The sequence below is a fragment of the Chiloscyllium plagiosum genome, unplaced genomic scaffold (assembly GCF_037043375.1).
Source record: "Chiloscyllium plagiosum isolate Xiang-an unplaced genomic scaffold, Cpla_swu_hap1 HiC_scaffold_15, whole genome shotgun sequence".
Taxonomy (NCBI): domain Eukaryota; kingdom Metazoa; phylum Chordata; class Chondrichthyes; order Orectolobiformes; family Hemiscylliidae; genus Chiloscyllium; species Chiloscyllium plagiosum.
Window position 1 is genome coordinate 70,545,396 of NW_028270153.1, and position 12,995 is coordinate 70,558,390.

Sequence of the window (12,995 nt, forward strand, 5' to 3'; positions counted from 1 at the left end):
TAGGGCAGGGGTCTCCGGGTAGGGCAGGGGTATCCAGGTAGGACAGGGGTCTCCAGGTAGGGCAGGGGTTTCCAGGTAGGACAGGGGTCTCCAGGTAGGGCAGGTGTCTCCAGGAAGGACAGTAGTCTTCAGATAGGACAGGGGTCTTCAGATAGGGCAGAGGCGCCAGGAAGGATAGGGGTATCCAGGTAAGACAGGGGTCTCTAGCTAGGACAGGAGTCTCCAGGTATGGCAGGGTTCTCCAGATAGGGCAACGGTCTCCAGGTAGGGCAGGGGTCACCTTGTAGGGCAGGAGTCTCCAGGTAGGACAGGGGTCTCCAGGGAGGACAGGAGTCTCCAGGTAGGTCAGGGGTCTCCAGGTAGGTCAGGGGTCTCCAGGGAGGTCAGGGGTCTCCAGGTAGGGCAGTGGTCTCCAGGGAGGCCAGGAGTCTCCAGGTAGGGCAGTGGTCTCCAGGTAGGACAGGGGTCTCCATGTAGGACAGGTGTTTCCAGGTAGGGCAGTGGTCTCCATGTAGGACAGGAGTCTCCAGGTAGGACAGGGGTCTCCAGGTAGGACACGGGTTTCCAGGTAGGGCAGGGGTCTCCAGGTTGGACAGGGGTCTCCAGGTAAGGCAGGGCTCTCCAGGTATGTCGGGGTCTCCAGGTAGGATAGGGGTCTTCAGATAAGGCAGGAGTCTCCAGGAAGGACAGGGGTCTTCAGATAGGGCTGAGGTCTCCGGGTAGGGCAGGAGTCCCCAGGATGGGCAGGGGTTTTCAGGTAGGACAGGGGTTTCCAGATAGCACAGGGATCGTCAGGTAGGACAGGGGTCTTCAGATAAGGCAGGGGTCTCCAGGAAGGACCGGGATCTTCAGGTAGGGCAGGGGTTTCCATGAAAGACAGGGGTCTCCAGGTAGGACAGGAGTCTCCAGGTTGAGCAGAGGTCTCCAGGTAGGGCAGGGGTTTCCAGGTAGGACATGGTTCCCCAGGTAGGACAGGGGTCTCCAGGTAGGGCAGGGGTTTCCAGGTAGGACATGGTTCCCCAGGTAGGACAGGGGTCTCCAGGGAGGACAGGAGTCTCCAGGTAGGTCAGGGGTCTCCAGGGAGGTCAGGAGTCTCCAGGTAGGGCAGTGGTCTCCAGGTAGGACAGGAGTCTCCAGATAGGACAGGGGTCTCCATGTAGGACAGGGGTTTCCAGGTAGGGCAGGGGTCTCCATGTAGGACAGGAGTCTCCAGGTAGGACAGGGGTCTCCAGGTAGGACAGGGGTTTCCAAGTAGGGCAGGGGTCTCCAGGTAGGGCAGAAGTACCCAGGTAGGGCAAGGGTTCTCCAGGTAGAACAGGGGTCTCCAGGTAAGGGCAGGAGTCTCCAGGTAGGGAAGGGGTTTCCAGGTATGTCAGGGGTCTCCAGGTAGGGCAGGGCTCTCCAGGTATGTCAGGGGTCTCCAGGTAGGATAGGGGTCTTCAGATAAGTCAGGGTCTCCAGGAAGGACAGGGGTCTTCAGATAGGGCAGAGGTCTCCAGGTAGGACAGGAGTCTCCAGGTAGGCAGGGGCCCTCAGGTAGGACAGGAGTCTCCAGGTAGGGCAGTGTTCTCCAGATAGGGCAACGGTCTCCAGGTAGGGCAGGGGTCACCTTGTAGGGCAGGAGTCTCCAGGTAGGGCAGGGGTCTCCAGGTTGAGCAGAGGTCTCCAGGTAGGGCAGGGGTCTCCAGGTAGGACATGGTTCCCCAGGTAGGACAGGGGTCTCCAGGGAGGACAGGAGTCTCCAGGTAGGTCAGGGGTCTCCAGGGAGGTCAGGAGTCTCCAGGGAGGGCAGTGGTCTCCAGGTAGGACAGGAGTCTCCAGGTAGAACAGGGGTCTCCAGGTAGGACAGGGGTCTCCAGGTAAGGGCAGGAGTCTCCAGGTAGAACAGGGGTTTCCATGTAGGACAGGAGTCTCCAGGTAGGACAGAGGTCTCCAGGTAGGACAGGGGTCTCCAGGTAGGGCAGGGCTCTCCAGGTATGTCAGGGGTCTCCAGGTAGGATAGGGGTCTTCAGATAAGGCAGGGGTCTCCAGGAAGGACAGGGGTCTTCAGATAGGGCAGTGGTCTCCAGGTAGGACAGGATATCCAGGTAGGACAGGAGTCTCCAGATAGGGCAGGTGTCTCCAGGAAGGAGATGAGTCTTCAGATAGGACAGGGATCTCCAGGTAGGGCAGGGGTCCTCAGGTAGGGCAGGAGTCTCCAGGTCGGGCGGGGTCCTCAGGTAGGACATGGGTCTCCAGGTAGGACAGGAGTCTCCAGGTAGGCAAGGGCCCTCAGGTAAGACAGGGGTCTCCAGGAAGGACAGGGGTCTTCAGATAGCGCAGAGGTCTCCAGGTAGGGCAGGATATCCAGGTAGGACAGGAGTCTCCAGATAGGGCAGGTGTCTCCAGGAAGGAGATGAGTCTTCAGATAGGACAGGGATCTCCAGGTAGGGCAGGGGTCCTCAGGTAGGGCAGGAGTCTCCAGGTAGGGCAGGGGCCCTCAGGTAAGACAGGGGTCTCTAGGTAGGACAGGAGTCTCCAGGTAGGGCAGGGTTCTCCAGATAGGGCAACGGTCTCCAGGTAGTGCAGGTGTCTCCTTGTAGGGCAGGGATCTCCAGGTAGGACAGGGGTCTCCATGTAGGACAGGGGCCTCCATGTAGGACAGGGGTCTCCAGGTAGGACAGGGGTCTCCAGGTAGGGCAGGGGTCACCTTGTAGGGCAGGAGTCTCCAGGTAGGGCAGGGGTCTCCAGGTTGGACAGGGGTCTCCAGGTAGGACATGGTTCCCCAGGTAGGACAGGGGTCTCCAGGGAGGTCAGGAGTCTCCAGGTAGGGCAGTGGTCTCCAGGTAGGACAGGAGTCTCCAGGTAGGACAGGGGTCTCCATGTAGGACAGGGGTTTCCAGGTAGGACAGGGGTCTCCATGTAGGACAGGAGTCTCCAGGTAGGACAGGGGTCTCCAGGTAGGACAGAGGTTTCCAGGTAGGGCAGGGGTCTCCAGGTAGGACAGGGGTCTCCAGGTAGGGCAGGGCACTCCAGGTATATCAGGGATCTCCAGGTAGGATAGGGGTCTTCAGATAGGGCAGAGGTCTCCAGGTAGGACAGGAGTTTCCAGGTAGGGCAGGAGTCCCCAGGATGGGCAGGGGTTTTCAGGTAGGACAGGGGTTTCCAGATAGGACAGTGGTCGTCAGGTAGGACAGGGGTCTTCAGATAAGGCAGGGGTCTCCAGGAAGGACAGGGATCTTCAGGTAGGGCAGGGGTTTCCATGAAAGACAGGGGTTTCCAGGTAGGACAGGGGTCTCCAGGTAGGACAGGGGTCTCCAGGTAGGACAGGGGTCTCCAGGTAGGACAGGGGTCTCCAGGTAGGTCAGGGGTCTCCAGGTTGGGCAGGGGTTTCCAGGTAGGACAGGAGTCTCCAGGTAGGACAGGGGTCTCCAGGTAGGACAGGGGTCTCCAGGTAGGACAGGGGTCTCCAGGTAGGTCAGGGGTCTCCAGGTAGGACAGGGGTCTCCAGGTAGGGCAGGAGTCTCCCGGTAGAACAGGGGTCTCCAGGTAGGACAGGGGTCTCCAGGTAGGACAGGGGTCTCCAGGTAGGGCAGGAGTCTCCAGGTAGGACAGGGGTCTCCAGGTAGGGCAGGAGTCTCCAGGTTGGGCAGGGGTTTCCAGGTAGGACAGGAGTCTCCAGGTAGAGCAGGTGTCCCGAGGTAGGGCAGGAGTCTCCAGGTAGGGCAGGGGTTTCCAGGTAGGACAGGAGTCTCCAGGTAGAGCAGGTGTCCCGAGGTAGGGCAGGGGTCTCCAGTTAGGGCAGGGGTTTCCAGGTAGGGCAGGAGTCTCCAGTTAGGGCAGGGGTTTCCAGGTAGGGCAGGAGTCTCCAGGTAGGGCAGGGGTTTCCAGGTAGGGCAGGAGTCTCCAGTTAGGGCAGGGGTTTCCAGGTAGGATAGGGGTCTTAAGGTAGGACAGGGGTCTCCAGGTCGGGCAGGGGTGTCCAGGTAGGACAGGGGTGTGCAGGAAGGACAGGAGTATCCAGTTAGGACCGGGGTCTCCAAATAGGACAGGGGTCTCCATGTTGGGCAGGAGTCTCCAGGTAGGGCAGGGGTCTCCAGTTAGGACAGGGGTCTCCAGGTAGGGCAGGAATCCTCAGGATGGGCAGGGTTTTCAGGTAGGACAGGGGTTTCCAGATAGGACAGGGGTCGTCAGGTAGGACAGGGGTCTTCAGATAAGGCGGGGTCTCCAGGAAGGACAGGGAACTTCAGGTAGGGCAGGGGTTTCCATGAAAGACAGGGGTCTCCAGGTAGGACAGGAGTCTCCCGGTAGGACAGGGGTCTCCAAGTAGGACAGGGGTCTCCAGGTAGGGCAGGGGTCTCCAGGTAGGACAGGGGTCTCCAGGTAGGGCAGGGGTCTCCAGGTAGGGCAGGGGTCTCCAGGTAGGACAGGGGTCTCCAGGTAGGACAGGGGTCTCCAGGTAGGGTAGGGGTCTCCAGGTAAGGCAGAGGTCTCCAGGTAGGATAGTGGTCTCCAGGTAGGGCAGTAGTCACCAGGTAGGGCAGGGGTTTCCAAGTAGGACAGGGGTCTCCAGGTAGGACAGGGGTTTCCAGGTAGGGCAGGGGTCTCCAGGTCGGACAGACGTCTCCAGATAGAACAGGTGTCTCCAGGTAGGACTGGAGTCCAGATAGAGCAGGGGTTTCCAGGTATGTCAGGGGTCTCCAGGTAGGATAGGGGTCTTCAGATAAGACAGGGGTCTCCAGGAAGGACAAGGGTCTTCAGATAGGGCAGAGGTCTCCAGGTAGGACAGGAGTCTCCGGGTAGGGCAGGAATCCTCAGGATGGGCAGGGTTTTCAGGTAGGACAGGGGTTTCCAGATAGGACAGGGGTCGTCAGGTAGGACAGGGGTCTTCAGATAAGGCGGGGTCTCCAGGAAGGACAGGGAACTTCAGGTAGGGCAGGGGTTTCCATGAAAGACAGGGGTCTCCAGGTAGGACAGGAGTCTCCCGGTAGGACAGGGGTCTCCAGGTAGGGCAAGGGTTCCCAGGTAAGGGCAGGAGTCGCCAGGTAGGGCAGGAGTCTCCAGGTAGGGTTGGGGTCTCCAGGTAGGGCAGGGGTTTCCAGGTAGGGCAGAGGATTCCAGGTAGGGCAGGGGATTCCAGGTAAGGACAGGAGTCCCCAGGTAGGGCAGGGGTTTCCAATTAGGGCAGGGGTTTCCAGGTAGGACAGGAGTCTCCAGGTAGGGTTTGGGTTTCCAAGTAGGATAAGGGTCTTCAGGTAGGACAGGGGTCATCAGTTAGGACAGGGGTCTCCAGGTCGGGCAGGGGTCTCCAGGTAGGACAGGGGTCTCCAGTTAGGACAGGGGTCTCCAAATAGGACATGGCTCTGTAGGTAGGGCTGGAGTCTCCAGGTAGGACAGGGGTCTCCAGGTAGGGCAGGGGTCTCCAGGTAGGACAGGCATCTCCAGGTAGGGCAGGGGTCTTCAGATAAGGCAGGGGTCTCCAGGTAGGACAGGGGTCTTCAGATAGGGCAGGGGTCTCCAGGAAGGATAGGTGTTTCCAGGTAGGACAGAGGTCTCCAGACAGGGCAGGGGATTCCAGGTAGGACCGGGGTCATCAGTTAGGACAGGGGTCTTCAGATAGGGCAGGGGTTTCCAGGAAGGACAGGGATCTTCAGATAGGGCAGGGGTCTCCAGGAAAGACAGGGGTTTCCAGGTAAGGGCAGGAGTCTCTAGGTAGGGCAGGAGTCCCTAGGTCGGGCAGGGGTCTCCAGTTAGGGCAGGGGTTTCCAGGTAGGACAGGAGTCTCCAGGTAGGGCAGGGGTTTCCAGGTAGGACACGAGTGTCCAGGTAGGGAAGGAGTCCCTAGGTAGGGCAGGGGTCTCCAGTTAGGGCAGGGGTCTCCAGTTAGGGCAGGGGTCTTCAGATAAGGCAGGAGTCTCCAGGTAGGACTGGGGTCTTCAGATAGGGCAGGGGTCTCCAGGAAGGATAGGGGTTTCCAGGTAGGACAGGGATCTCCAGGTAGGGCAGGGGATTCCAGGTAATGGCTGGCGTCGCCAGGTAGGGCAGGGATTGCCAGGTAGGACAGGAGTCTCCAGGTAGGGCAGGGGATTCCAGGTAGGACAGGGGTCATCAGGTAGGGCAGGGGTCTTCAGATAGGGCAGGGGTCTCCAGGAAGGACAGGGATCTTCAGATAGGGCAGGGGTCTCCAGGAAAGACAGGGGTCTCCAGGTAGGACAGGAGTCTCCAGGTAGGGCACGGGTTTCCAGGTAGGACAGGAGTCTCGAGGTAGGGCAGAGGTCTCCAGGTAGGGCAGAGGTCTCCAGGTAGGACAGGGGTCTCCAGGTAGGACAGGAGTCATCAGGTAGGGCATGAGTCCCCAGGTAGGGCACGGGTTTCCAGGTAGGGCAGGGGTCTTCAGATAAGACAGGGGTCTGCAGGTAGGACATGGGTCTTCAAATAGGACAGGGGTCTCCAGGTAGGACAAGGGTCTCCAGGTAGGGCAGGGGTTTCCAGATAGGACAGGAGTCTCCAGGTAGGGCAGGGGTCTCCAGGGAGGACAGGAGTCTCCAGGTAGGACAGGGGGTCTCCAGGTAGGATAGGGGGTCTCCAGGGAGGACAGGAGTCTCCAGGTAGGACAGGAGTCTCCAGGTAGGACAGGGGTCTCCAGGTAGGACAGGGGGTCTCCAGGTAGGACAGGGTGTCTCCAGGTAGGACAGGGGGTCTCCAGGCTTAGCTTAATTAGTTTTTTTCAGAAGTAACAAAGAAGATTGTTGAAGGCAGAGAGGTTGATGTGATCTCTATGGACTTCAGTAAGGAGTTCAACAAGGTTCCCCATGGGAGACTGATTAGCAAGGTTAGATCTCAGGGAATACAGGGAGAACTAACCATTTGGATACAGAACTGACTCAAAGGTAGAAGACAGAGGATGGTGATGGAAGGTTGATTTTTAGACTGGTGGCCTGTGACCAGTGGAGTGCCACAAAGATTGGTGCCGGATCGGATGCTTTTCATCATTTGTATAAATGATTTGGATGTGAGCACAAGAGGTACATTTAGTAAGTTTGCAGTTGAGACCAAAATTGATAGTGTAGTGGACAGCGAAGAGGTTTACCTCAGATTACAACAGGATCTTGACCAGATGGGCCAATGGGCTGAGAAGTGGCAGATGGAGTTTAATTCAGATAAATGCGAGGTGCTGCATTTTGGGAAAGCAAATCAGAGCAGGACTTATACACTTAATGGGAAGGTTCTGGGTGTGTGTTGCTGAGCAAAGAGACCTTGGAGTACAGGTTCATTGTTCCTTGAATGTGGAATCCCAAGTAGATAGGACAGTGAAGAACGCATCTGTATGCTTGCCTCTATTGGTCAGTGCATTGAGTAAAGGAGTTGGGAAGTCATGTTGCAACTTTACAGGACAGTGATTAGGCCATTTTTGGAATGCTGCATGCAGTTCTGGTCTCCCTGCTATAGGAAGGATGGTGTGAAATTTGAAAGGGTTCAGAAAAGATTTACAAGGATGTTGCCAGGGTTGGAGGATTTGAGCTATAGGGAGAGACTGAACAGGCCTGGGCTGTTTTCCCTGGAACGTCGGAGGCTGAGGGGTGACCTAATAGAAGTTTATAAAACCTTGAGGAGTATGGATAGGTTGAATAGACAAGGATTCTCCAAATGGTTAGTTCTCTCTCTATTCCATGAGATCTAACCTCACTAACCAATCTACCATGGGGAACCTTGTCGAACACTGTACTGAAGTCCACATAGATCACACCTACTGCTCTGCCTTCAGCAATCCTCTTTGTTTCTTTAAAAAACTAATCAAGCTAATGAGACACCATTTCCCAAGTACAAAGCCATGTTGACTATCTTTAATTAGTCTTTGTTGCTCCAAATACATGTAAATCCTGTCCCCCAGGATTCCCTCCAACAATTACCTACCACTGATGTCAGGCTCACCGGTCTAGAGTTCCCTGGCTCTTCTTTACCACCCTTCTTAAACAGTGGCATTACTTTAGCCAAGCTCCAGTCTTCCAGCATCTCCCTATCAATGATACAGATATCTCAGCAAGGGGCCTAGCAATCACTTCCCTTAGCTTCCCACAGAGCTCTAGGATACAAAATTAGAGGGCATATGTTTACAGATAGAGGGAAAAGATTTCAAAGGGATCTAAGGAGCAACTTTGTCACACAGAGGGTGGTGCGTGTATGGATTGAGCTGCCAGAGAAAGTGGTGGAAGCTGGTACAATTACAACATTTAAAAGGCACCTGGATGCGTATATAAATAGGAAGCGTTTAGAGGGATATGGGCCAAATGCTGGCAAATGGCAAGATTAATTTAGGATATCTGGTCAGCATGGACGAGTTGGATCGAAGGGTCTGTTTCCAAGCTGTACAGCTTTATGACTCTATGAGTTTTTCAGACAAATAAACGTTCATTTGGAAAAATAATGGTTAATTAAGGAGAGCCTGCATGGATTTATTTAAGACAAGCCTGTGTCCAGCAGTCACCTCAGAACCCATCAAGTGGATGCAAGCCAGCCTCTGTCCCAAAGGACTGTCTAAGGAAGTGTCTGAAGTGCATCAATTGCTGTGAAGTGTTAGTGGCTGCCCTGGGTGTGTCAACGTAGATCTGGGTAATTTACGTTGCTCCCTTTGTTTTCACAGAAAGGAGCTAGAATCCCTACAGTGCAGATAGAGGCCATTCAGCCCATCAAGTCTACACTGACCCTATGTAGAGTATCCCACCCAGACGCACATCATTCCCCCAAGCCCAGAATTCCCATGACTAACCCACCTAGCCTGCACATCCCTCGATGCTTTATGCAACTTAGCATGGCCAATTCACCTAACCCGCACATCATTGGACTGTGGCAGGAAACTGGACCACCCAGAAAAACCCACACAGAGAGGGGGCAAATTTGCAAACTCCAGACAGATAGTCGGCCGAGGGTGGAATTGAACCTGCATCCCTTTTGTCATGATGCAGCTATGCAAACCACTGAGCCACCATGACAGCTTGACAACAACATAATGATTGTCAGTTTTGCTGTTCAATAGTAACCATTCATTTCTCAATTGCCTCAGCCCCATGCCTGTCTCTTTCACTGGTGGATGATATGAAACTCCCAAAGAGACAACATAACCTTGACACAGCTGGAAGTGAAACAGGGACAACAACTTGCTCTTGTTCTTCTGACTATCGGACTAAGGTGGGAGCAATAGGTGTTAGCTGAGGGATTACAGTCAAGTGAAGGATCAAGCTGACCTGGGCTTTACAAACCAAGTTAAATCCATGCTGATAAATTAGTCCAGTTAACTAATAAATTCTTTCCAGCACTGGCTTTCCTCTCTGTTACACTGGCACAGTCTACACTGGTTACAGCTGCACTACAGGTCACAGCATTGAGTGAACACTCAGTAAATTAGACTTCTGATGAACAGTCATCAGACTCAATACATAAACTCTGCTTTCTTCCACAGATGTTGCCAGACCTGCCTAGTTTCTCCAGCACTTCCTGTTTTTGTTTAAATAATTAGTCTTAAAGTAAAGAGAAGAAGAAAATAGATAAAAAGGTTATGTGGGCATTACAGAACAGTGGAGACTGTAATCACAAGGGAACTGACTGATTACTTTTTTAAAAAAGAAAGATTTTCACATTTATATCACTGCTTGCAGGGGGCTAACTGTGTTAGAAGGATGGTCACTGCTGCAAAATACAAAACATTGCAGCCGATCTTTATGCAGTAAGCTGCCAGCAGTAGCATTGCGATAACGTCACAGCTCCCGCTGCTGCTGACCAGTTACGTAAGTGCAGCCTCCAGCACATGTTCATGATGCCTTTCCCTTCAACGGCAGGTCGGCTCTCGTGAGGCCAGAGAAAGGCAATGCCCACCAGTTGGTGCTGCTCCTTGTATTGCCACACAGTGAAGATTGTATCTGTGTTACCTCTCAACAGATAAAAACTGTAACGCTGGAGAAACTTTCAAACAAGCACCAAGACATGGCTTGGCTGGTGGTGAGAAGGGCTCTGCCTGTGAGATCCTTTATGCATGCCCGAACTCTCTGCACCACCTCACGCTGCCCTCGAAGTGGCTGTGGAGGGTCGAGACAGTCACACACCTCCTTCTGGAATGTGCCTATGCAAAGGAAGTCTGGAGAGGAATGCAGTGGGGTTTGTTGAGGTTCGTCCCGAGCAGCTCCGTGACGTGGGACTCCGTGCTCTACGGTCTGTTCCCCGGGACATACGCTGAGACGATCACCAACTGTGCCTGGAAGATCATCAACTCTTTGGTCTGCTCGACACTTGCTGGATTTCCAGTTGAAGGAGTTGACCCTGCGCGAGTGTTGCAGACTGGCACATTCCATGGTCCAGGACTACATGCTGAAGGATGCACTAAAACTTGGGGCAGCCGCTGCTAAGTTGCAGCGGGGAAAGACCATCATGTGAGAACCTCCTGCCAAAGAATAACTGGGGTCCATTCAATAATTGGGCCCCACTGATGACTCAGCTAAATGCTAAGAGGTTGATTGTAAATATAGAGAATGGTGAACGTCAAGGCTTAATTTGTTTTCTGTAAGTAAAGAGAGTATGGATCTGAACAGCTTCATTAATGCTACATGCAGAAAGTATATTTTTGCAACAAAAAAAACTTCAGTTTCTGTCTGAAACTTGTTGGTCTTCCAGAAGAAGGAGTTGACCCTGACTGAGTGTTGCAGACTGGCACGTTCCAGGGTCCAGGGCAATGTGCTGAGGATCCCACTAAAGCTTGGGCTAGCAGCTGCCAAGGCCCAGCGGGGAAACGATGCAGCCTGAGGTCTTTCTGCTGAAGTTAACTGGGAGTCCATTCAGTTATCACACTCTCCCGGTGCCTCAAATACATGTAAATATAGTCCTGTATAAGAGATATCCTTGGTTTGTTTAGATTGAGTCAAACTCCAATGTTTGCTTGTTTCCTTGATATGCTACTGTACAGAACCAAACAGCATTTGTCTACATTTATAAAGTTTTTTTTATGAATAAAGTATATTTTTGAAATAAAAGAAAGAGTTCCTCAGTTACGGGGAGAAGGTGGTTGATCAGGCTCCTATCAGTGTTCTTCCCTGAGGCAGAGAGCAGGGAGACTCCTCTGTAGTTTCTGCTGTCAGACTTGGTCTCCCATCTTGAACATAATCACAGTCACAGTACCTCAGAGATTCCTCTTTCCAGATGAGGAACATGAGATTGCATTGTTCCACCCATAGTCTGTATCTGCTGTGTTGCAGAATCTCAGCAGGAATTCCAGTTACCTCATGGGCCTTTGTTGACTTCAGCCATCAGAAAGGGGTTTTTGACTTCACTCTGGAGTGTGTTCGCAGCAGGACTGAATCAGCCTGGGGAATTGAGGATTGCTGTGGAATACATTCAAGTTGAGGAGTTCTTCCAAATATTCTCTGCAGTGAACCCTGAATATCTCACTGTCATTGGTGAGTACTCCCCTCAATACCTGGCTCTCAGTTGGTGAGCATTCCGATGCTTGAGACATTCATGTGCTTGTATTGCGTGTATTGTTGGTGTCAGCAGCTTGTTGAATCTCGTGCAGTTTTTATGCTGCCCCATTGATTTCAGACCTTTGTAGGAGAGCTGTGTTCCCTTTGAGGTGTGCTGAAGTTTCCAGTTTGTGACTGCGTTGTGCTGAGGTTTGATTAGATTCTGTATCATATCGTTATATCGCATCAGAAACCAGCCTTAGATGTGCCGACTCAGCCTTTGGCTAACTCCAGCACAGAGTATCTGACAACCAGGATCTCAAACCTGAGACTAAGGTCGTGGTTTACTGGGCAGCATGCTTTGGAGACTTGGATGAGAATATAGAATGCATGGTTAGTAAGTTTACAGATGACACCAAAATTGGTGGTACAGTGGACAGTGAGGAAGGTTATCTAAAATTACGAAGAGATCTTTATCAATTGGGACAATGGGCTGAGGAGTGGAAGGTGGGGTTTAATTGGGATAAATGCAAGGTATTACATTTTGGAAAAACAAACAAGAGTAGAACATATACAATTAATGGTAGGGGCCTGGATGGTATTGTAGGGCAGATAGAGACATAGAACATAGAACATAGAAGAATACAGCGCAGTACAGGCCCTTCGGCCCTCGATGTTGCGCCGATCCAAGTCCACCTAACCTACACTAGCCCACTATCCTCCATATGCCTATCCAATGCCCGCTTAAATGCCCATAATGAAGGAGATTCCATGAACGCACGACTCGCTGAGTAAAGAACCTACCCCTAACCTCTGTCCTATACCTACCCCCCCCCCTTAATATAAAGCTATGCCCCCTCGTAATAGCTGACTCCATACGTGGAAAAAGGTTCTCACGGTCAACCCTATCTAAACCCCTAATCATAGAACATAGAAGAATACAGCGCAGTACAGGCCCTTGGGCCCTCGATGTTGCGCCGATCCAAGCCCACCTAAACTACACTAACCCACTATCCTCCATATACCTATCCAATGCCCTCTTAAATGCCCATAAAGAGGGAGAGTCCACCACTGTTACTGGCAGGGCATTCCATGAACTAACGACTCGCTGAGTGAAGAACCTACCCCTAACATCAGTCCTATATCTACCCCCCCTTAATTTAAAGCTATGCCCCCTTGTAATACCCGACTCCATACGCGGGAAAAGGTTCATACTGTCTACCCTATCTAACCCCCTAATCATCTTGTACACCTCAATCAAGTCACCCCTAAACCTTCTTTTCTCTAGTGAAAACAGCCCCAAGTGCCTCAGTCTTTCCTCATACGATTTTCCTTCCATACCAGGCAACATCCTGGTAAACCTCCTCTGCACGCGTTCCAATGCCTCCACATCCTTCCTATAGTATGGCGACCAAAACTGCACACAATATTCCAGATGCGGCCGTACCAGAGTCTTATACAACTGCATCATGACCTCAGGACTCCGGAACTCAATTCCTCTACCAATAAAAGCCAGTACGCCATATGCCTTCCTCACCGCACTATTTACCTGGGTGGCAACTTTCAGAGATC

The 12,995-nt window shown here is 52.9% G+C and overlaps 1 protein-coding gene across 1 annotated transcript in view; it reads left to right on the forward strand.

Annotated features, from left to right (window-relative positions):
- LOC122540775 (transcriptional repressor CTCF-like) overlaps positions 1-11,808 on the forward strand; it is a 224,243-nt gene extending 212,435 nt beyond the window's left edge. Inside the window, exon 13 of the mRNA XM_043676988.2 lies at positions 11,681-11,808. Coding sequence (XP_043532923.2) covers positions 11,681-11,808 — 128 coding nt within the window. The remainder of the gene's footprint in view (positions 1-11,680) is intronic.
- The last annotated feature ends 1,187 nt before the right edge of the window (positions 11,809-12,995 follow it).